Source organism: Symsagittifera roscoffensis, chromosome 9, assembly GCF_963678635.1.
Source record: "Symsagittifera roscoffensis chromosome 9, txSymRosc1.1, whole genome shotgun sequence".
Taxonomy (NCBI): domain Eukaryota; kingdom Metazoa; phylum Xenacoelomorpha; order Acoela; family Convolutidae; genus Symsagittifera; species Symsagittifera roscoffensis.
The window spans coordinates 35,628,357-35,651,461 of NC_087070.1; the positions used below are offsets into that span (position 1 = coordinate 35,628,357).

Consider the following 23,105-nt stretch of genomic DNA (forward strand, 5'->3'; position numbering starts at 1 on the left):
CAGAGAGGTTTTGATGGTGCCAAAAAAATCACAAACAACAGAAGTATTTTTTGATAAAATAGTATGAAAGTGTTTTTGAGGCGTCGTTTGGTCTTTTAGTCAGAGGACGTCAGAGAGGCGTTGATGGTGCCAAAAAATCATCACAAACAACAGAAGTGTTCTTTGATAAAATAGCATAAAAGTGTTTTTGAGGCGTCGTTTGCTTTTTTAGTCAGAGGGTGTCAGAGAGATGTTGAGAGTGCCAAAACATCATCACAAAAAACAGAAGTCTTCTTTGTTAAAAAGTATAAAAATGTTTTTGAGGCGTCGTTTGGTCTTTTAGTCAGAGGGCGTCAGAGAGGTGTCAATAGTGCCAAAAAATCATCACAAACAACAGAAGTATTCTTTAATAAATTAGTTTAAAATAGTTTTCGAGGCGTCGTTTGGTCTTTTAGTCAGAGGGTTTCAGAGAGTTGTTGATAGTGCCAAAAAATCATCACAAAAAACAGAAGTCTTCATTGTCAAAAAGTATAAAAATGTTTTTGAGGAGTCGTTTGGTCTTTTAGTCAGAGGGCGTCAGAGAGGTGTTGATAGTGCCAAAAAATCATCACAAACAACAGAAGTATTTTTTAATAAAATAGTATAAAAATGTTTTTGAGGTGTTGTTCGGTCTTTTAGTCAAAGGGCGTCAGAGAGGTGTTGATAGTGCCAAAAAATTATCACAAACATCTGAAGTTTTTGATAAAATAATATAAAAATGGCGTCGTTTATTAAAGAGGCGTCGTTTGGTCTTTTAGGCAGAGGGCGTCAGAGAGTTGTTGATAGTGCCAAAAAATCATCACAAAAAACAGAAGTCTTCATTGTCAAAAAGTATAAAAATGTTTTTGAGGCGTCGTTTGGTCTTTTAGTCAGAGGGCGTCAGAGAGGTGTTGATAGTGCCAAAAAAATCATCACAAACAACAGAAGTATTTTTTAATAAAATAGTATAAAAATGTTTTTGAGGTGTTGTTCGGTCTTTTAGTCAAAGGGCGTCAGAGAGGTGTTGATAGTGCCAAAAAATCATCACAAACAACAGAAGTATTTTTTAATAAAATAGTATAAAAATGCTTTTGAGGCGTCGTTTGGTCTTTTAGGCAGAGGGCGTCAGAAAGGTGTTGATTGCGCCAAAAAATCATCACACTCAACAGAAGTATTTTTTCATAAAATAGAAAAAAAACTGATTTAAGGCGTCGTTTGGTCTTTTAGTCAGAGGGCGTCAGATAGGTGTTGATAGTGCCAAAAAATCATCACAAACAACAGAAGTATTCTTCGATAAAATATTATAAAAGTGTTTTTAAGGCGTCGTTTGGTCTTTACGTCAGAGGGCGTCAGAGAGGTGTTGATAGTGCCAAAAAATCATCACAAACAACAGAAGTATTCTTTGATAAAATAATATAAAAATGCTTTTGAGGCGTCGTTATGTCTTTTAGGTAGAGGGCGTCAGAGAGGTGTTGATAGCGCCAAAAATCATCACAAACAACAGAAGTATTTTTATGAAAGCGAACAATCTAAACTAGATTTTCATATAGTTTTTTTTATTTTAAAAAAATGGAAAAACTACTCAGCTACGAAATAAAAATAAACTCCAATTGATGAATTAATTCATCAACTGGAGTTTTTTTTTCGTAGCTGAGTAGTTTTTGCATTCTTTTTTAAATTAAAAAAAATCTATATGAAAATCTAGTTTAGATTGTTAGTTTTCCAAAAAAAGAGTTTTTGTTGTTTTCTGTTGTTTGAGGTGATTGTTTGGCACTATCTGGAAATTTTTCAGAAAAAAAAATCAGAAACAAAAAGCAAATTTTTCGTTTCATGGAGAAAACACCTATCATTATAGAGTTTTCATACAATTTTCTGTACGTATGGAATTGTATGAAATTGTATGAAAAGAAGTTTCCCATTAATGAGAATTGTATGATAAGCATTTTTGGTCAATCCGGGTTGTCAGTCAATTTGTGTTTAATACCTGTCAGAACTTTTAGCTTTTTCTTTTATGCAGAAGAGAACCTATTTAAGGGCTCAGCTTAGATCCTTAGCTTTACAATGAATTGTTATGTGTCCAAAACGTCAAAATTATGATAATTTTGCAATGAGACTACCTGTTTTACGCCCTCTAACTAAATGGCCAAACAAACGCCTTGAAAACAACGTTTTACAGTTTTTTATCTGACTGTATTCTATAAAACAGGCTTAAATATCATTTGACCAAAACTCAAACGTGACTGTCCAGTAGTTGCAGAGCAAACGGCAGAAACGTGGAAAATTTACGTTCAATTCATTGCTTGGATGCTAAATTTTGCAAAACAGAAATCGAAACAGTTGACATAATAAATAAAAAAAGATTTTAGCACTTGAAAAACAATTGGTATAGGTTTAAAGTGCACACAAAAAGAGTTTGATAACACATTAAAACACCTTAAAATAAGGTAAATTTGCACTACCGTAAGTGAAATTTTACTTCTCTATGAGTACTCATAACCTGTGCCCTATAATTACATTAAAGGTCGAGGTGTAGAAAAGTTACCTTGCAAATAGACTTCTGAAATTAGGTACTGATAATTTACTGATATTTACCTCCATATTAAAGTAACCTAAACTGTTAGTGAAACTGTTAGTAAAACACCTTTAAAATGTCAGTTAAGTTTTTTCTACTTAGCAGATAAGCGATAATTATCTTGACATGTTTGATTTGCAGGGAAAACTTAGAGGAATTTTATAAGTTTGATGTAAATATAGATCAATTACCTACTTTTTTAAGGTTAATTTTGTTTTCGAGTGTATTCGGTTTTTAGTTTTATTCCATGCGACAGATTTTACACCTAATTGTCAGAACTGGTCATAAGAAAACATAGATGCAGCAGATGTGCACGGAACTAGGTTTTGAAATTACTAAACATTTTGTCGGTGTCGAGAAAAATCAAATACATTTTTTATCCATAGACAAATCCAGAGCAAAAAGTAAACAGTTTTTTTTTGCTTAAGTTTTGCCTTTGAAACTAAAAGTAGTTGTTTGTATGCCCACTTTCCTTGCTCCCCTTGCAGAAAATGCAAAAAAAAAAGAATTCGTTTTTCAAAATTTTTCTATTACATTCAGGTCATCCATATCTAGTTGAGGTTTTAAAAAAGATTCCACTAAAAAAATTTTATTTCAAAATTTAATTTTGTCCTATGAAAAAGAAAAAGCCACAAGCAGTAGTTTTTTGTCAGTTTCCTCGAAAGTCGGATCTGTAGCAATTTGTGAGAATAAGTGACCATTTTTTTGCTTTTTGCTACTATTATAACTTTGAAGTAGTTTAATTTGTTGAGGACAGACGAGCTCAATGCCAGACTAGTGAAATACCAGACCAAACTCAAGGTCAGACTTGAGCAATAGAAACCTAATTAAAGGTCAACTGGTATAAAACTCAATGCACTCAGACAAGGTCAACTGGTCTGCTGGTATTTGATAAACTAATTAATTAACTGGTAATTAATTAACTGGTACTATTTGATGCTCAGTTTGTCGTGTCATTTTAAAAACACAATCTCAATTCATTCTTCAACAATCAGTATCTCTTCTCTCTCCTCAGTTGAAATCTCAGATAACTCTCAAACCTCTATCCCCTAGTCCTACTTGCTCTAACTCTGAATCTTAACAGGTTATGGGCCCAGATTTCTAAACTTTTTGATTTAATAATTATTTGATTTCTGTCAGAGTTTTTTTAGCTTTTATCTAGCCTTTAGCAAAGCAGAGATGGACTTGAAACTGGCTGGATTCAGTGGAAAGTCTGAAGATTTTCCAGCTTGGTCGACGAAGTTTGTGGCACTGATGCATACCAAAGGCCTGTTCAGGACTGTGATGGGCAATGACGATCTACCAGAAGCTGAACCTACGCTACCTGAGAATCCGAATGCTGACCAGATGACGGCGTACAACACCAAGATGCAGGAGCGAGCTGTGCTGATCCAGCAGAGGAAAGAAAACCGAAACACAGTGTGGTCACATCTAGCTCTGGTCCTGAACAACACCACACTGATGTACATCAAGAACGACTGCGTGGCTGCGGATGGCTATGGCGATGGGACGAAGGCCTGGAGACTGCTGCAAGAGAAGTTTTGCAGTGTGGAGAGGCCTACAGTGGTCAGTCTAGTAGGCCAGCTTGCGAAGCTGCGCCTAGGATCAGAGGAGGATCTCGATGACTACTTCGTTCGAAGTCAAGAGCTGATGACGCGGCTGAGTGAAGCTGGGGAAGCAATTACGGACACACTCTTCAATGCGCTCGTGATCAACGGACTGCCTGACAGCTTTGAGCATTTCGTGGTGCAGGAGAGCTTCCAGCCGGCCAAGACTTTTACAGAGCTGAGAACGAGGTTGAGGAACTATGATGACTCGAGACGAGCTCGATGTGGAGAGAAGACTGGGAATGGACACATAGCTATGCAAGCTGTGAGGAAGAAGAAAGGGGCGTCGGGTGGTGGCTGTTTTGTGTGCGGTCAGAAGGGTCATTTGGCAAGAGATTGCAGATCCAGAAGTGACAGTGGTCAATCTGGTGCTCGAGGCAGTGGCTCGAATGAAGCAAGTGGTCCAACTTCAAGGAAGCAAGGGTGCTTCAAGTGTGGACAACAAGGACACTTTGCAAGGGACTGCAAGCAGGCAAAGACAGGGTTCTTCAGTTGTTGTGCAACAACCTCAATGAAGGGAGATGATCTCATTGTGGATACGGGATGCACCGATCATGTAGTGCGCGACAAGGCTGTCTTCTCAAGCTTTGAGAAATGGGATGAGGGGACAACAGTTGAGAATCCGAACGGTACAATATCAAAGATTGAGGGCATAGGCTCGGTGGAAGTGGACATACGAGACTGTCAAGATGTGACGAGGAGCTACACTTTCCACAATGTGCTGTTTGTGCCGAGCTACAACGTGAATCTGATGAGTGTGAGCTCAGCAATAGCTAGAGGGTCTAGTTTCAGCTTTACATCAGACTCTTCTCATCTTGTGGCACCGGATGGTCGACGGCTACCAGTGAAGCAGCGCGGCAAGCTTTTCTTCCTGGAGTGCAAGTTCAAGAGGAACGCGATGACTCTAGCTACGAAAGCGAAGATGGAGACAAGTAGTGCAATGCTGTGGCACCGAAGGCTGGGGCATCTCAACAAGCATGATCTAATATCAGTTGTTGATGTCGGCGAGCTAGGGTTCTGCGAAGTGTGCACAGCTTCGAAGATGCACGAAGTAGCAATGCCAAAGAAGACAGAGAACAGGGCAACTGCAGTGGGGCAGCGGGTCTTCAGCGACATCCAGGGACCATTTGAAGTTGCGAGCATGCATGGAGCGCGCTATGCCGTGAGCTTCATTGATGACTTCAGCCGTCTGGCAGTGGTCAAGTACCTGGTTAAGAAGAGCGATACTCTTTCGAAGTTCAAAGACTTTGTAGCTGAGCACGGAACACCGAAGTGCTTGAGAACTGACAACGGAGGTGAGTATTCGTCGAATGCTTTTCGGATGTTCTGTAGAGAAATGCAGGTGAAACAGGAGTTTACAGTACCTAATACTCCGCAACAGAATGGCGTGGCAGAGAGGTACAACAGGGTGATAACTGAGATGACTCGATGTCTACTGGCCGATGCAAAGCTCTCAAAGATGTTCTGGGTACGAGCAATGTCAACGGCAGTCAGGGTTCGCAACTTGTGTCCTACATCCAGCAATGAGCATCGCATTTCATCAATGGAGATGCATTATGGGAAGCCATCGAAAGTCAACTACCTGCGAGTGTTCGGATGCCTGGCGTACTACCTGGACAGAGGAAACCGGCGGAAACTGGATCCGAAAGGCAAGAAGAGCAAGTTCATTGGTTATGACGAGGAGAGCAAAGCCTACTTGCTGATGGACCTGGAGACAAAGCGAGTGGTACGAGCAAGAAGCGTGACGTTCAATGAAGACATCATTCCAGACGACTTTCTGGTAGACAGTGAGCAGTCACAAACACTGGGTCTATCAATCGAGGGATGCATTGATGTAGAGGAAACTAGCACGAAGACCATCACTGAGTCTACCAATAAAGCGAATGATAGTGGAGCAGCAGCTTCAGTGGGGGTTACGGAAGATGACCCAGTCGAGACTGAAGAATTGGAACCACCTTCCACAGAGCCTCCAGAGCAGAGGCCAACAGAGATTCCAGAGCAGCGGTCAACTAGAACGCGGAACCCTCCCATCCGATACGGACTGGCTTACACTCATGCTTCAGTGATAGCACAAGAGCCAAGAAGCTACTTGGAAGCAGTATCTGGACCAGAAAGGGAGCAGTGGCTAGCAGCTATGGCTTTGGAGGTGCAGTCACTGAAGGCAATGGGCACCTGGACACTTGTTGATAGACCAAATTCTCGCAAGGTCATTCCTGGACGCTGGGTGCTTGCTGTGAAGAGAGATGCAATGGGACAAGTGGAGCGGTTTAAAGCCAGATACGTGGTGAAGGGTTTTATGCAAGTGGAAGGACTGGACTTCAATGAGACCTTTGCGCCAACCTGTAAACCAGAAACAAAGAGAATACTACTGGCTTTGGGAGCGCAAGATGATCTTGTACTTCATCAGATGGACGTGAAGTCAGCCTTCCTCAACTCGCCGTTAACAGAAACTGTGTATATGGAACAGCCCGAGGGGTTCAGCAGCGGGGACAACCAAGTGTGTTTGCTACAACGCAGTATCTATGGGCTAAAGCAGGCAGGAAGGGACTGGTACCAGACGCTGAGCACGTTTCTTCTGGAGACTGGTTTCACTCGAAGCACCAATGACTTCTGTTTGTTCACGATGAGGGGAATGGATGATGCTATGATCTATGTTCTAGTATGGGTGGATGATATCATCATTGGCTGCAAACTGCAAGCAGAAGTTGACAGGGTGAGGGACCGATTCACTGACCGATTCAAGATGGATGATCGCGGTCCATTAGCCTGGTTTTTGAAAATGCAGGTCAAACGGGCACCTGGTTCTGTCACTGTGAATCAGTCTCGCTACATTGAAGACTGCTTGGAGCGCTTTGGGTTGGCTGACTGCAAACCAGTAGGGACACCAGCTGATATCAGCACTCAGTTGACGAAGAAGGACTGCCCTGGAGCGGGCTCAGAAGAAGCAGTGGCAATGCAGCGTGAGGACTACAGAGGCATAGTGGGCTCGTTATTGTACATAGCCAAGCAAACGAGGCCAGACATCCTAGCTACTGTGACTCAACTTTCACGGTTTCTGGAGAATCCTGGGAGAACACACTGGGTGGCTGCTAAGAGAGTACTGCGATACCTGAAAGGAACCAAAGATCTGGAGCTGTGCTACATCAAAGATCCTGATGGGTTCAACCTTTATGGTTCAGCAGATGCTGACTGGGCTGGTGACGTTGATGACAGAAGGTCAACAACAGGCTACAGTTTTCATGTGCAGCGGTCAGGAGCAGCAATCAGCTGGAGTACCAAGAAGCAACCTACTGCAGCAATATCTACCAGCGAAGCTGAGTATCAAGCAATGGCAGCGGCTGTTCAGGAAGGCCTCTACTTACGATCCCTACTCAATGAGATGGATATGACGTGTGATGGTCCAACTGTGATCAACGAGGACAACCAGAGCTGCATCAAGATGTGCAAAAATCCCGTAATGCAGAAGCGTACAAAGCACATTGATGTCAAGTATCACTTTGTCCGAGAGCGGGTCGAGGATGGAACATTTGCGCTCGAGTACTGTCCAACCGAAAACATGGAGGCTGACTTGTTGACGAAATCCCTGAGCAAGGCAAAGGTGGATCAACATCGTCGAACGCTGATGGGTTGCAGCCTGACATTGGACAAAGCCAATTCAGCCTGAGTGGGGGTGTTGAGGACAGACGAGCTCAATGCCAGACTAGTGAAATACCAGACCAAACTCAAGGTCAGACTTGAGCAATAGAAACCTAATTAAAGGTCAACTGGTATAAAACTCAATGCACTCAGACAAGGTCAACTGGTCTGCTGGTATTTGATAAACTAATTAATTAACTGGTAATTAATTAACTGGTACTATTTGATGCTCAGTTTGTCGTGTCATTTTAAAAACACAATCTCAATTCATTCTTCAACAATCAGTATCTCTTCTCTCTCCTCAGTTGAAATCTCAGATAACTCTCAAACCTCTATCCCCTAGTCCTACTTGCTCTAACTCTGAATCTTAACATAATTAATGTATGTGTTAGAAATTTTCAGCGAAAATGTATGAAAGGGGCTAAAACTCTTTTAAAATTTGTTATCTAGTGGATCTAATATCTAGTGAAAATATTTAATGCATTTTTTCTAACTTTGCTAAAAGACGTTTCTATAATCAGTAATCACGGGATAGAAAAAATGATCCTGATCGTAACAAGGAATATAGCTTCTCATTTTGGTCTTTTAGTCTGCAAATACTTAACATTCGGGACTCGAATGAAGACGCACGGTTGATATGACCTCTTACTGGGATCTGGTTGAGTTAAATACTCCAGTACTGGAGATCTGATTTGTCTAGTGATTTTTTAAAATAAAAATTGTTTAAAAAGGAACGGTAAATGTGTACCAATGGAATCCAATTCAGCTGAAGGAACGAACGCTTGAACACGATTTCCACAACAGAGCACTTTTTCAGTGTTTTCTGCCACAAAACGATTTGACGTGGGACCCCATCGTCTAATATCTTAAAACTTGTCGCATATGCCGGGGAATCCGCAAATTTCTATTTAAGTACACCGGAACAAACACTAGTCAATAATAGACATGGTTAGATACCCAGGTTGACCAAAGGTTCTAATCATTCAATATTTTCTAATTTAGGATCTAGGATTTTCTCGAGGGGGGGGGGGGGGCAAATACTAATATACTAATATCCTTTGGTGCCAATATACTAATTTTGAAGGGGAGCGCGTACAAAATTTTCATACGTACAAAATATTAGCCTGGACTACGTTGAAAAAAAATCACAAAAGTTTGAATGCAAATATTTTTCGGAAAACGCTGATACGAAGCTGAAATTTATTTTGAGGCCAAAAAGCAAAAAGATTCCTACTTCGGCATTTTTTTTTATCCGTGTATAAAATGCTTCCTCTTGGAATATCATAAATTACTTGTATGGAATAAAAGGATGAACAGTTTAGTTTTGTATGGAATTGTGTGGTTTGAATTTTTGTCTATGGAGGTCAACAGTTGCCCATAATTAAGCTCTCTATCCAATTGAACCCACTATTTCGTGATTTAATAATTTCTATATTTTTTTAAATGTTGAAAAAATTTTCGCCCGATTGGATTGATTTTCGTTTCCTCATTCTCCTGCAAAACAACAGACAAATCCTACTTTGGTTTTAAAAAAACTCCGCGCCACAGGAAGAAAATATGAAGAATTTTTTTTAAGTTTTTTTTTTAGAAAATATGCCATAATTGCCGTTTTTGGAAGGTTTCGATCAAAAAATTGCTTTTTGCAAATAATCATATTTACTTAATTTTTGATTCAGTGTTAGTAATCACTGCTATTTATGGTTACATAAGAAACGGCTATATTACCTGTTTTTCAAGTTTCGTCATGAAAAGCGCCATGTTGAGCTTTGATTTTGCTTTAGTCAATCAACGTCACTTGATTAAAAATAAATAAAAATGACCGACAAAAGTTATAGTCGACCGGTTAGAAAATTAATATGATACTGTAATTTTTAATGGCCAGTTTTACATAAAAGAAAGTACGTCGACTGCGGATTTGCGTCAAAATTTTAATTGGAAGCGCGTCTTCAGTTATCGTTAATTCGCGTCAATAACAATGATGTTCTATTCGATGCCAGATTCATCGGAGTAATTTTGTAAGCCAGCAGATTTTTGATCACTATTTGTTTGAATTTATCAGAATGAAGTTTGAACTCCTGGTTTTGCTGTTCTTCATTTTAACTGTGGTCTTGTTGCCGCTAATAAAATCGGACCAAATTACAGACAAGCTCGAATCATGGGTTACAATCTCATCCGCGGCTCTTGTGTCCGGCGGTGAAAAGGGATCAACTGAACTTCATTTGACTACTGACAATACCGAAATCGGAAACATCGATTTGGTTCTGACTCAAAGAGGGAACCTGCACAGTGCCCGTCTGAAATCTTCAGTCACTAAGTGTCTATATCAGGGATACATTTCAAAGGGCAAACAAGCCAAAACCGACAGCCCAGTTCGAATCAAGTTCTGCAGCAAGGATGGTCAGAAAATTCCAGAACTTTCTGGACTAATTTTCCTGAATGGAAAAGTTTTCACACTCTACACTAACAATGAAAACGCGACATGGATTATGTTCTCGAGTGAACATTTTCGGAAAGATCTGAAAAACGACAAAGTTTGTGGTGCGAAACAGCTAAATAGTAACAAAAAGTTTCGGTCGAAAATTGACCCGGTGAATGCTGTTTCACTGGACCCCGCGAAAAAAATGAAAAGTTCGGAGAAGCAGCTAAATTCGAGGTACCGACGGAACACGCAAGAGAGAAGCTACGTGGAAATCATCCTGTTTCATTCATTCGACTACTACGAAGTGTTCGGACCCTCAGAACAGGATGTTAGTCATAACTTCTTTTTTGGTTTTGAAAATATATTTGCATTAAACTGTGGAATTTCCTGTTAAACTTTAAGGAAAATAAACGCAAAAAAGAAACGTTATCAGAAAATCTATTAAATATTATGTTTTTGGTCTGCAGCTCGACACAATCCACAATACTCAATACTTCGAGTTTTGTTTTTAAAATTGAGGTTTGAAATGAATAATTGGTCAAGTTTTTCTTAGTTGTCATTTTATATGAGTTGTTGTATTTTAGCTTTTGGACAGAGATATTGAAATCATTCACTTTGCTGACTTTTACTATGCTGAGATGACTGACATAAACCTCCACTTGTCTCTGGTAGATGTTCACACCTTCTCCACCCCCGAGGCAGACCCGACAGCAGACAACACAACTGAAGACCCAGTGCTGGACTTGTTTTTGGACTACCACTTTGAAAACTTGCAGACTCTTCCCAACCACGACAATGCCATTCTCCTCATCGCCAAGAACTTCTCCGATAACTCAGGCACTGTCGGATTGGCCTACTTGGACGTGCTCTGTGACTTATATGGATCAGGTGATGTGCTGATTAAAATAGTTTGGGAGGGTTGACTTAACAAATAACTTCGCATCCGTATCATTTAGACAGTATTGAGCTCAAATACTTCTTCTTATAAGACTTAATAAACGATAATCCATCGCAATTGATTTCTGAAACATTCTCACTACAGGTAGTTTTGTGAAGGACTATGACAGAGTAGCGGCCATGACAGCAGGTACACTGGCCCACGAACTGGGCCATAACTTCGGACTCGTGCATAACCCCACTGACGACACAGACCCCTGCTACTGCCCCCCTGAAGGGTACTGTGTCATGGACGCCTACACTGCAGATGCTCCCCCGCAAATTTTCTCTGACTGTCAAAAGGAATCCCTGAAAAACTATTTGGAACAAGGTAAGTCATTAAAACTAAAGAACGACCATAGAACGTAAAATATTAGTTAATTCCAAAACACTTGCTCTCGCAAGTGTAATTAAATTGATTAAATACAGTGCTGATTTAAATTAATCGGACAAAACGCGTTGAACTTGAAATTTAAAACGCGTTTTTCTCAAATTGGGTTGAGTTCAGGTGAAAACTTATGAAGACAAATCTTGCTTATATTTTTAGCAGAATTAATATGGATAATATCAACGAATAATTATATCAAAGAGACCGCCTTACGTAGCCCAACAAACTGTAATAATAGTATATTCTCCAAAAAAAATTGCAAACCGTTTAAAAATTGTTTTTAAATAAAAAGTTGGTCTTTTATATTGTAAAAACGACTTTTTTGTCCATCAAACAAAAATAAATTAACTTATATAATGTTTTGAAGAATATACCCTTCTTAAAGTTTGTTGGGCTACGTAAGGCGCTCACTTTGATATAATTATGTCTGTGATCGACAGAGTATATTCGGCGTAATTTTTGATTAACTAAAAAAAACCAAAATGACCCATTTTTGGGGTAAAAATTTTGGCCCGAATTTTGCAAACCAAATTACACCATAACAATTCTGCTAAAAAATTACGCAAGAATTGTCTTCACCTAAACTCAACCCAATTTGAGAACAACGCGTTTTAAATTTCAAGTTTGACGCGTTTTTTCCGGTTAATTTAAATCAGCACTGTAGCCTTAAATTTAGCGCAAAGTAGTTGCTCTACTTTGAATTCAACTCATTGGACATCATTTTCCATGTCTTCTAAAACATCAATAGTATCTAGTTATTGTGGACAAATTGAAAATGTTTCTGACCACAGTAAATTGTAGAAAAAATCAGAAAAAAAATCAATTTTCGACTTTTTTTAACTTTCTTCTAACTTTTCGACAATTTTCAGAAACAGCAGATATAGATTGAAAAAAATGAAAAGAGAAAAAATATTTTTGAAAACACGCTAAAAATAAGGTCTGACTGTTTAGGAAAATTCAAATATCTTCAGTACGACAACAAAATCAATGTGAAAAAAGAGATATTCATGCCTAATTTTTTTCGTTAATGATATAATTTTCTCAAATGTTTTACTAAACGTGTTTGAGAAGGCGTGTTCTACGCGCATGTACACTAATTAGAACAGGTAGTGTTGTTAGGAGAGTTAAAAAATCGACATTCTCACCCCCCAATTTTTTTTCAATTAAAATACTTACATTACTCATTCCAAAAAACACTCCTTAAGTTCGCCTTTGCCTTTGTTTGGCCTGTTATGTATTTGGTAGACAGCAGTTAAATTAAGAAACTGTCAAAATTTTGTTTTTGAAACTGATTTTCTACAGTCCAGACTGTATTTAAAATAGTGCAGCAGACTGTATTTAAAAAGTTTGGCTGTTTTCTAATCATAAAACGGAAAGCTTAAAAGTATTTAAACGGAAAGCTTAAACGGAAAGCTCAGCAAAAAAAAACATTTAAAATTGTAACAAAAAATATTTTAAATGATTTATTGATTAGATATCTACCAAAAAATAGTGTTTTGGCTTTGAAATTCGCAAATAACTCCAAATACTCGTTCAGATCAATGACATTTAGACACAATTTCGTTTTCGGGTGTATTTTGTTTTCTCTTTTGCACGCAAAATTAGGAACCACAATTACACAATTAATCATCGGAATGGGGTGAGTGATATATCATAAAATAACCCTTTCAGTCGTAATTTGAACGAAATTGCAGAATTTTGAAAATAATTGTCTATGTCAAAAAATCTTTGAAATTTTTGAGCTTGAGTCTAACTTCGAGCAAGATAAGCCATGGAGTAACGCTAGCTATTTAAAAAATGTTAATTGACTAAGGAGACTTCATATTACTAAAACGGGAACTAGTTTTGGAAGTTTCATTTACAGCTCGTTAGGTGACATTTTTTTTTTAAATAAAAAGTTATTAAACAAAAAAATTAGAAGAAAAATTTTTTTCTCGAATTTTTTTTTCTTTTTTCTGTTTGTTTGTTTTTCTTTTTTTTAAAATACAACTGATGTTCTTTCGCATTGTACAGTTTTCTCATCGTGAAACACGCAAACAAATAACACTAATTTTAAGAAAATTTTTTGTTTCTGTTTTTTTTTATCAATGAAATCTGAACCTTCGTGCTACTTGCAGAGCAACTGGCTATCCTTTTTTGGTTTTCAGTTGGTCTATACTTTTTTTTCGAAATGAAGAAAAAAACTTTAATGCTATTCTTAAGTAGTTAATTGCGGCATTTAATGAATAAACATGTCAAGAGGATGAAATTTTTTAAAATATGCTTTAACCGCAGTTGAAACTCGCTTTGATACTTGATCTTTTACAAGCCACTTTGCGATTGCATCAATAATTGTGATAATCTAAGAAGTTAATTAACAATAGAATTATGAAGAAAATCACGGTTTTAAATTTTAGCTTTTGAGAAAAAAATTGTGTGAAGAGCTTGCACGATTTTAAGTCTTTGCTTTTAAGCTCAATAGTTTTGCTTTGTTTTAATATGTTTGATCTTATAGTTTGATATAAATTGTTTCAATATGACATATTTGAACTTGTATGACCTGGTGTGGTAATTCAAGTAACTAATGTATTAGTAAACCCAAAACTCGTTATTCGTTTACGCAAACACATGCATTGAAAACTGAGATTGGTGCAATATGACAAATTTCTTTCCCGAAAGCAAAAACTAAACCAAATTATGACAAAAGTAATACTGAAACTAACGTTGTAGCTCAGGAAAATGAAAATCTATAATTCTTTGCTTTTGCAATTGATGTAGCTTATACTTAATTTGATTTCCTTATCTGGTAATTTACTGGCATTTCGGGTAATTGAAGATAAAAAGCTAGGGATTTTAGCAGGCCGGTTTTTTAGCAGACCCAGGACAATTAAAAAGTTTGATGGCTAACTTCCAACGCGGCATTGGCGATTAGCGACCGCTTGCTCAGCTGAGCTTCAATTCAACCCGAGTGTTATTGTGCGCGTAAATCCGTTTTGCCGCTAATTTAGACTGTTGTTTTTGAAGTTGATAGTGTTGTTGACAAATCGTGAAATACTTGACTTATTTGGGGAAGCTTGGCCCCAGACTGAGCGTCTTTTTGAGTCTGTCAATCAATCATCTATCACTGTATTACGTTGGTCTGCTATAAGACTAATTTTTCACTTTTTATTTTCTATTTTTTCTGTGATACTCGCACTTATATTTGATTTTTCAATAGCTGTGTTTTCGAAGTTCACTAAAAAGTCAAGACTGCATGAACGTCTAGTAAATACCTGCAAAAACAACTTAAACACCATTATGCGGCAAAATATCAGCTTTATTTGGAAAAAAATATGATTGATCTTTGATAACACAAACTCTGTTTGATAACAAAAAGATAGAAAGATGCTGACAACTTTTTATCTCTAAACAAGAAAAACGTGTTGTTTTTTTATAAGTTTGCATTCGTAGTTTAAGCACGCCGGTTTTTGTTTATTTTGAATAACTTTGCGGCAAGTATAAACGCAACGAGAAGTCGATAAATCTTGAAAGCGTAGTTCAACTGTATAATACCAAAACAGTGCATGCATCAAACAATACTCGTTCTATATTTGGAGAGAAGTCTGATTGATCTTTGATAATATAAACTCAATTTGATAATGAAAAGATAGAAATAACCAGACGAATTTTAACTTCTGAGCACGAAAAGCGTATTATTTTTTATAAACGTGCATCCGTCGCATAAACATGCCGGGTTTTGCTTATTTTGAAATAAATTGCGACAGGTGTAATTGCAACTACAAGTCAAAAAATAGTTCTTGAAAACTTTGTTCAATTGTATAATACCAAAACAGTGTGAATTAAGTTGCGGCAGGTGTAAATGCAACCAAAAGTCAATAAATAGTTCTTGAAAGCTTTGTTCAATCGTATAATACCAAAACAGTGTGAATTAAGTTTCGGCAGGTGTAAATGCAACCAAAAGTCGACAAATAGTTCTTGAAAGCTTTGTTCAATCGTATAATACCAAAACAGTGTGAATTAAGTTGCGACAGGTGTAAAGGCAACCAAAAGTCAGTAAATAGTTCTTGAAAGCTTTGTTCAATCGTATAATACCAAAACAGTGTGAATTAAGTTGCGGCAGGTGTAAATGCAACCAAAGTCAATAAAATAGTTCTTGAAACTTTGTTCAATCGTATAATACCAAAACAGTGTGAATTAAGTTGCGGCAGGTGTAAACGCAACAACAAACAAATAAAAAATTCTTGAAAGCTTTGTTCGATCGTATAATGCTAAAACGAGGCATTGCGAACAGCACGATTTTAAAAGTTGAATGTTTCGACAATTCAATAAGGGCTTATTTTATTGTCAAAACAGTCAACTAAACGCAATTCTTCATCGTATACGGGATCTATACATTTGTGATAACGAGTTTTCGATTAGTTTTTTAGTCGTCCGAAAATCAACTGAAGTGAAATTAGCTCATGAGTTCAGTACATAATAATCGATTCTGTTCTCTTATTAAAAAAAAAGATTTATTTATTATATTGTTTACATGAATATACAACGAAGAGTAGTGTAAGAATGCTTAAAAAAATGTTTAGGCCACCTATTATCAATAATCTAGTTTTCTTGCGCTAACCGGTACAGGTCAAAAAATGGAGTTTAAAAAATCTTAATTTCTTATGCAGTTCAATTCTATCAGTGCTTCGAATTGAGCACGTAGTTAACTTGTCATTTTTTTCAAGAGTCAGAAAAAAGTTTTGAAAAACGTAATTGAGAACGTGGTTGAATTGATTTTTCTTTCAAGATTCCAAAACTATTTTGAGAAATATAAATCAAGATGTGTAATTGGATTTACGAGATTACGTACCAGGACAAAAATGGCTATACAGACAGTTATAATATAACAGTAAAATCTATCGTTACCATAGTTAATCAAAAAAATAACATAATTATTCATAGAAAAATAAGTTCTAACTTTGTATTCGACTTTTTATTCAACCAAAAAATGCTTTTTTTTTAAATCTCAGTTTTGCTTTATCTCGACGTTTAAAAATAAGAAAACTGTGTTTCAAAAACTTGTATTTGTTTCACGAAAAACCGTTTGATTCTCGATTGTTGGGCATAACTTTGCAGTACGTATATTGTGTAACTGAAATTCAGAAACAAAATCTGAGCTGGTGAAAATTTTGTTAAATCACTTCAACATGAAAACAGCTCATGAATCTAATAGCACTTAGTTGTTTTTTAAAATATACTTGACCCTTATGATATAATTTCATTAGTTTAAAAAAAGGGTAAATGGATTCCTTTTTCTTGTTTATTGGCGGAAAAAAAGTTTGTGATAAAATCAATTGAAAAAAAAAGTTATAATTTCAGTCGATCGATAAAAAAATTTTTGTTGATAGTAAACTTAGTTTAAATACGATTGTCTTAATGAGCATCATAAAAAGAATCATAATGAAGGTACTTCAACTCGCCGTTCTTGCAAACTTTGTTAAATTTTCTGGATCACTGTTCGTTATTTTTTACACCAGCGAAAAGGAGTTGAATTTTCAACATTAAACCAATTTATCAAAAACAAATCATCGAATTCTGAGTTACAAAGAATAACTGACCTAAGTATACAGTAATGAGTTAGTCGACAGTGGCGATAACTGGTTTTTGAGCAATTTTGAAAAAGTTTTCTGAAAAGCAAAACATACATTTCATTTACAAAAAAACTCAACACACGCACTCATTTTTAAGAACATTAGATCAATTCTGTTAGTTAAAGCAAATTCTAGCTTTACCAGTCTGCTTCAATTGCGTTTGAAATTAAGTTGATTGCAAAAGATTTGGTCACCTGGACCGTGCGTTGAACTAAATTTGAAACTACAGGGTTGATTTAAATTTTCCGGACAAGTCGATCAAAATTTGAAGTGCATTTTTCTCAAATTATTGGTTGGCGATTAGACAAATAGTGAACAGAACAAAAGTTGCTTGTGTTTCATCAGAATTAATTGGTTGCAGTTTGTTTTATGAAACTCTTAACTATAATTTAACCTGGGTAATGTTGGCTTTTTCTTGCTAATCAACGCTAAAACTATTGAGTTATTTCAGAAAAAACTTCTTTATAAAAAGCACCTTACACAGTTCAACAGAGTTTTAGAAGAGTAGAATTTTCAAAAAAAAAGATTTAAAGCAAAAATTTAGATTTTTACAATCTAAAAACAATCTTTATTGGCTATCAACCAAAAATATATTTTCTTAAACTGATTTTTTGACGTTTTACCTTTATAGCACTTTGTTCAACTGTGTAATTCGCTTCTTCTAATATAATTTTCTCATGAATTACGTTCAGTTTCAGCGTAATTCTTGGTTAACTAAAAAAAGTTAAAATGACCCACTTTTGAGGTAAAATTTTGGTTGCGAATTTCATTTTAAAAAATTGAGCCATATTAATTCTGGATAAACTATCAACAATTTTTGTTCTATTCACTCTTTGTCTAATCTCACCCAATTTGAGAAAAACTCTTTTGAAGTTTCAAATTTTGTTCGTTTTGTCCGGATAATTTAAATCAGCACTGTAGTTTCAAATTTAGTTCAACGCGTGGTCCAGGTGACTAACTATTTCGCACTCAACTTGTATAGCGCGCACTAATTATCACATATGGGCCAGTGGCAGCTTCGGAACCCCACAATATCACAAGGAAGCAATCAAAGCTAAGATATCTCTTGCAGTTTTCAGCTTGCAAAAAATTTAGATGGTTTTAAAATACGAAATTTGTTCAGAGAAAAATAATACAGCAAATTATTTTGCCAATTTTAACAGAAGTCATAACGACTTCACCGTGTTTATTTTGCAAATGTTTTATTGTAGTGTTAGAATGCTCTTAATGAATGCTAGATTAATGAGCGCTTGGCTGGAATCTTCCCAAAAACTATTGAATGGCACTTATATTTTTATATTCGAAAAGCTCACACGCATCTCTGACACAATTTCTTCTGCTCTCATAGAAAACTGTCCAGAAATTAAACGTTAGTCATAATATCTTCAGCGTTCTGAACAGGCAGTCTATTTGAGCAAGCAGTTTATTGCTCCGACCATTGAAAATTTGACGGAATTTAGTATTCGAACGACAAATTTGTTTCAAAAAAATTATCCCAATGTTGAAAGAAACTAGTTTAAGCTTTTGTTTTAATTTCGACCAAGTAAAGCGATTGAGTAATGTAGGCTGAGAAAATTTGATATTACCTAATCAAAGTTCGTCAATTCGTTTAATGCTTCCCTTGCAAAAAAAAGGTTTCTAAAAACTATGAAGTTATTGCGCAAAAATTAGAAATTTGTAAGAAAAATTCGAAATAAATGTTTTTAACTTTTTGAGTGTCATTCATTTTTTAAAACGGCACTGGCTTGAAATAACCTTTAAAGCTTTTTTATGAATCAAGTAGGAACATTCTGTGCTACTTGAACAGCCACCGGCTGTTCTTGTTTTTATTTTTTTCTCTAATTCATGAATCATCCTACTTTAAATTGTCCAAAATTGATTAAATTTATTGCGGTTTTCTTTGAATAGCGAGTTCTCATTGGTTAAAAAAAAAAATTTCGCTCATTTGGTCTTTGAAGGATTACCCTGTTTTATTTGACTTCGCTTGTTTTATTTGACTTCGCCTAGGTAACTCGATGTGTCTGCACAATGAGCCCTCGCAACAAATAGATGTCCCATCCTTCTGTGGTGACTACATAGTGAATGGGGAGGGGGAGGAGTGTGATTGTGGGGGAGTGGACACCTGTGATGATCCTTGCTGTCACCCCAACAACTGCACCCTTGTCACAGGTACCCAACACAACTGGGGTATTCTGAAAAAGTTGAACGGTACAACAGCAGTCTGCAAAAAAATGCCTTGCTCGTCGTGATTAAGGGTTTAGGCAACGAAATCTAGATATTTTTAAGCCTGCCTTAGAGCGAGAGGGGTGGGATGGTGGAGTTGGGAGGGGGGTGGGTGGAGTTGGGACAGGGGGGGGGGGGTAGCCTCCATTATCCAAGGATTCACCCACAGACACCTTTGACTGAACAACCCTACAAATATTCCTAAATGCTCCTTTTTTGTAAGAAAACCTCTCGCCAAATGCCAAAAATGGCTTTTTGCAAAAATCAATTCTATAGACAGACAGTTTTTTTTAAACACCTCCCCTCTCATTTTGCGGAATTCTCACATCTTCCGAACTGTGAAAGCCAGCTCTTAAAGGCCAGTTAATTATTTGAAAAACTGCGAAGATAATTGTTTCATCGCTATCCATTGTTAATAGCCAACTTCTTAGGAGCATCCTGTTCCGCCATGGATCTCTGCTGCGACCCTGGATCCTGTCAAGTGCGCAGTGCTGGCTTTGTCTGTCGAGCTGAGTGTAACGAGTGCGACATAGCCGAACAGTGCGACGGAGCTAGTGCCGAGTGTCCGAATGACGACTTCAAGAGAGCGGGCATGGATTGCACTGACGACGGAGCCGCGGGACATTGCTATGCGGGGAGTTGTCGATCTGTGTACTCCCAATGTCTTCAGTATGAGTCCATTTTCGCTCCTGTTGGTTGAAAATTAGGAAACAGTTTTCAGCTCAAAAAAATAAAAAAACGATGCAGTTGTAATAATTGGTTCACCAATGGTTCTCCGTTGAAACTGAAGTGCTCCTAAATGTTGATCATTTCCATTGTGGATTTTAATTTCTACATGTATGTAGCTTAAATTAATTAATGGACTACTCTTTCAGAAGATGATTAATTAGTTCAAGAAAACACCGCGGTCCTAGAAACCCTAAATCGATATCCGGGAAAATGCAAACAATTATCCAGATGAGAATGTTTTCACTGGCAATTTTTTTTATTATAAATAGATAACAATATATACAAATGTGTTTTCAAACCGTGTAATTTTTTCAGCCAGTAAATTTAACAAACTTTCTGTCGTGGTTTAGAATTTACGGTTCTACTGGCTTGCGAACAGACTCTGGCGACCGAGACGAGTGTTGGGTGTACAACAGAGATGGAGATAACTGGGGAAACTGCGGGTCCATTTACCATGAAGACGTGACTCCTTGTACAGCTGCAAACGAGAGGTAAGTGACAGACCGGGTCAACGTCTGCCAATTGAGCCAATCGAGTTTGAGAGTCACGTGGTTTTATAGACTGTAGGACAAGTTTTCCTCAGTTTCAAGAAAACAATCGCAAAATTTTCAAGCAAAGTCAGTAATAGCAAAGCACGAATTTTAGTGAGTTAGAATCATTTTCTTAAGTTAATGCCAAATTCTTGACAGCATCCATTTTAATCAAACAATGCGAGAAAAACGCAATCAGCTCAGTTGAACTCCAACACAATTTCTTAACGCTATTCAACATGTGGTGAAAAGAGTGTTCACAAATCTAATGAACTCACACACTTATCTGGCCGGTAATTTCACCGATAAGGTCACCGATAATTTCATTAATTCAATATAACTTCCCTTCTCCGCATTTGAATAATGAATATGTGCATTTCAGGTGTGGGAAACTGCAGTGTATATTTGACATTGACGTTGAGCCATTCTACTTGGAAAGTGTTCACACGTACACCATCAGCCTGAGTTCTTTCGTCTGCCACTCTATCGGCTGGTTGTTTCCCTCCATGGACGTGGCTGATGATCTGGCCTATGTGCGAAATGGAATATGGTGTGATGAAGACAGCTTCTGTCACAACAGAGAATGTTTCCACATATCCCAGATACCTGGACTCACAACGTGTCCCTTGTAAGTTGAACCAACAATAGTCAACATTTTCAATTAGAAACTTAAACAATAGTTACTCTGAAAAGTAAACTAACAACAAACAAAACTTTTTCCTATTCAATTTGTATTCATAATAAAAAAATTTAAAAAATTCGTCAGTTGAATTTCTAAGCATACAAATATGAAGTCAAACGAGATTTTCGTCCTCGAATTCGTTCGTGGGGAGTATGATTCAGATGAGTTAGTCTAACTAATCAAATGACTGTTTTTAGCAATTGCTATGGCCATGGAAATTGCAACTCGGAGACTAATCAGTGTGAATGCGACAAGGGATACGACACGTTGAACTGCGAAACAAGCACTCTCACCACTACCCCTCCGACCACTGCTGCTCCTCCGACCACTGCTCCCCCTCCGACCACTGCTGCTCCTCCGACCACTGCTCCCCCTCCGACCACTGCTCCCCCTCCGACCACTGCTCCCCCTCCGATCACTGCTGCTCCTCCGAAAACTGCTGCTCCTCCCCCTCCAGCAGATGATGACGATGACAACAACAACAACAACGACGACGACGATGAAAAAGGAGACTCGAACAAGCTTTTCCCAGTCGTCTCTTTAATTGCACTGATGATGTTCGTGATTTTCAACATTTGATCAAAGTCTGGTGAAAGAGAGCTAAAAATTTTTCGAACTCGATTTGTATATAAAATCACAAGTATTGAAAAATTTCGTGGGATGACTTAGTATATATTTCCTACAAACATAGATTATTTTCTATCCATAATCATATTTTGAGTAAAATTTTAAGCATATGTAAATTTAATGAAACTAAATTTGGAACAAAAGGTCTTACAACAACTTTTGAACAAATAAAATAAAATATTATGAAAGCTTTAAAAAATTAGTTTTGAAACAAGCAAATTTTCAAAACAATTTACTGAAAATTTAGATATAATTATGTTCCCGAAGTATGTACCCGCAGTATGTTCCCGTGTGGTATGTTCCCGAAGAACCGATTAACTCACATATTTCAAGCATTTTGTGCAATTCAAAGGTGAGCCTTCAAATTATTTGTCACATGAAACGAACCAAAACCAAAATTAGGTAGCTAAGCCAAAATTATATGCCGAGTAAAGTATATAAGCACAAAAAGGAATATATACGAAAAAAAGGACAGTAAAACTGCAAACTGCAGGTAAATCGAATCTGTAAAAGCAACTAAAGTGAAAATTGCATAACGCCCAGAACAATGGAAAACGCCCGCTACATTGCTCTGAAATTTTCGTTGCGGATCGTTTGACAAAAACTCTTGTCATATCTAATGCTCACGGCCTGCTACAGATTCCTATTTCAGTGAATCCTGCAGTTGTCGGAAGATGAGGTTAATCTGCTTCACCAATGTTGGCGTCCTCTCGGTGACTCAATTCCAATATTGCCAAAGCAAAATCGACTATGTTTCAGTTCCTTGTCAATTCACATGAGCAAAAATTTTCTCGAAGGTTAAATGAATGTTGCTATCCAGCTACCCAATTTATCTAGTACGCAACTGTTTGAATAATCGAGCTTATGATAATCGGCAATTAGATCAGTAGCTTTTTAGATCAGTATTAGTTACACTAATTAGATAATTTAGTGTAGCCCTCTCAATCATAACTCTTTACTTAAAATTTTCAATTCATATGGCCGCAAATTTTATCATGAACAGAAAACTGCCTTCTACTTCCTTTCACTCGACAAAGTTAAGATGTTTTCTTTTGCATCTTCTTGCAAATGGGGCAAGCAATGTCACGGAAATTTTGATTGCCTACTTACTTTTATTTAGTCATTTTTCTGTTACTTTACCGCTTGACTT

The 23,105-nt window shown here is 37.2% G+C and overlaps 1 protein-coding gene across 1 annotated transcript; it reads left to right on the forward strand.

Moving 5' to 3' along the window:
* The first annotated feature begins 9,641 nt into the window (after nt 1-9,641).
* Nucleotides 9,642-22,102, forward strand: LOC134854378 (zinc metalloproteinase-disintegrin-like atrolysin-A). Its single transcript, XM_063870602.1, has 8 exons — nt 9,642-10,559; nt 10,816-11,119; nt 11,274-11,498; nt 19,172-19,333; nt 19,819-20,056; nt 20,467-20,607; nt 21,029-21,274; nt 21,526-22,102. The coding sequence occupies exons 1-8, from the start codon at nt 9,873-9,875 to the stop codon at nt 21,905-21,907; spliced, it is 2,385 nt and encodes a 794-aa protein (XP_063726672.1). The 5' UTR covers nt 9,642-9,872; the 3' UTR covers nt 21,908-22,102.
* The last annotated feature ends 1,003 nt before the right edge of the window (nt 22,103-23,105 follow it).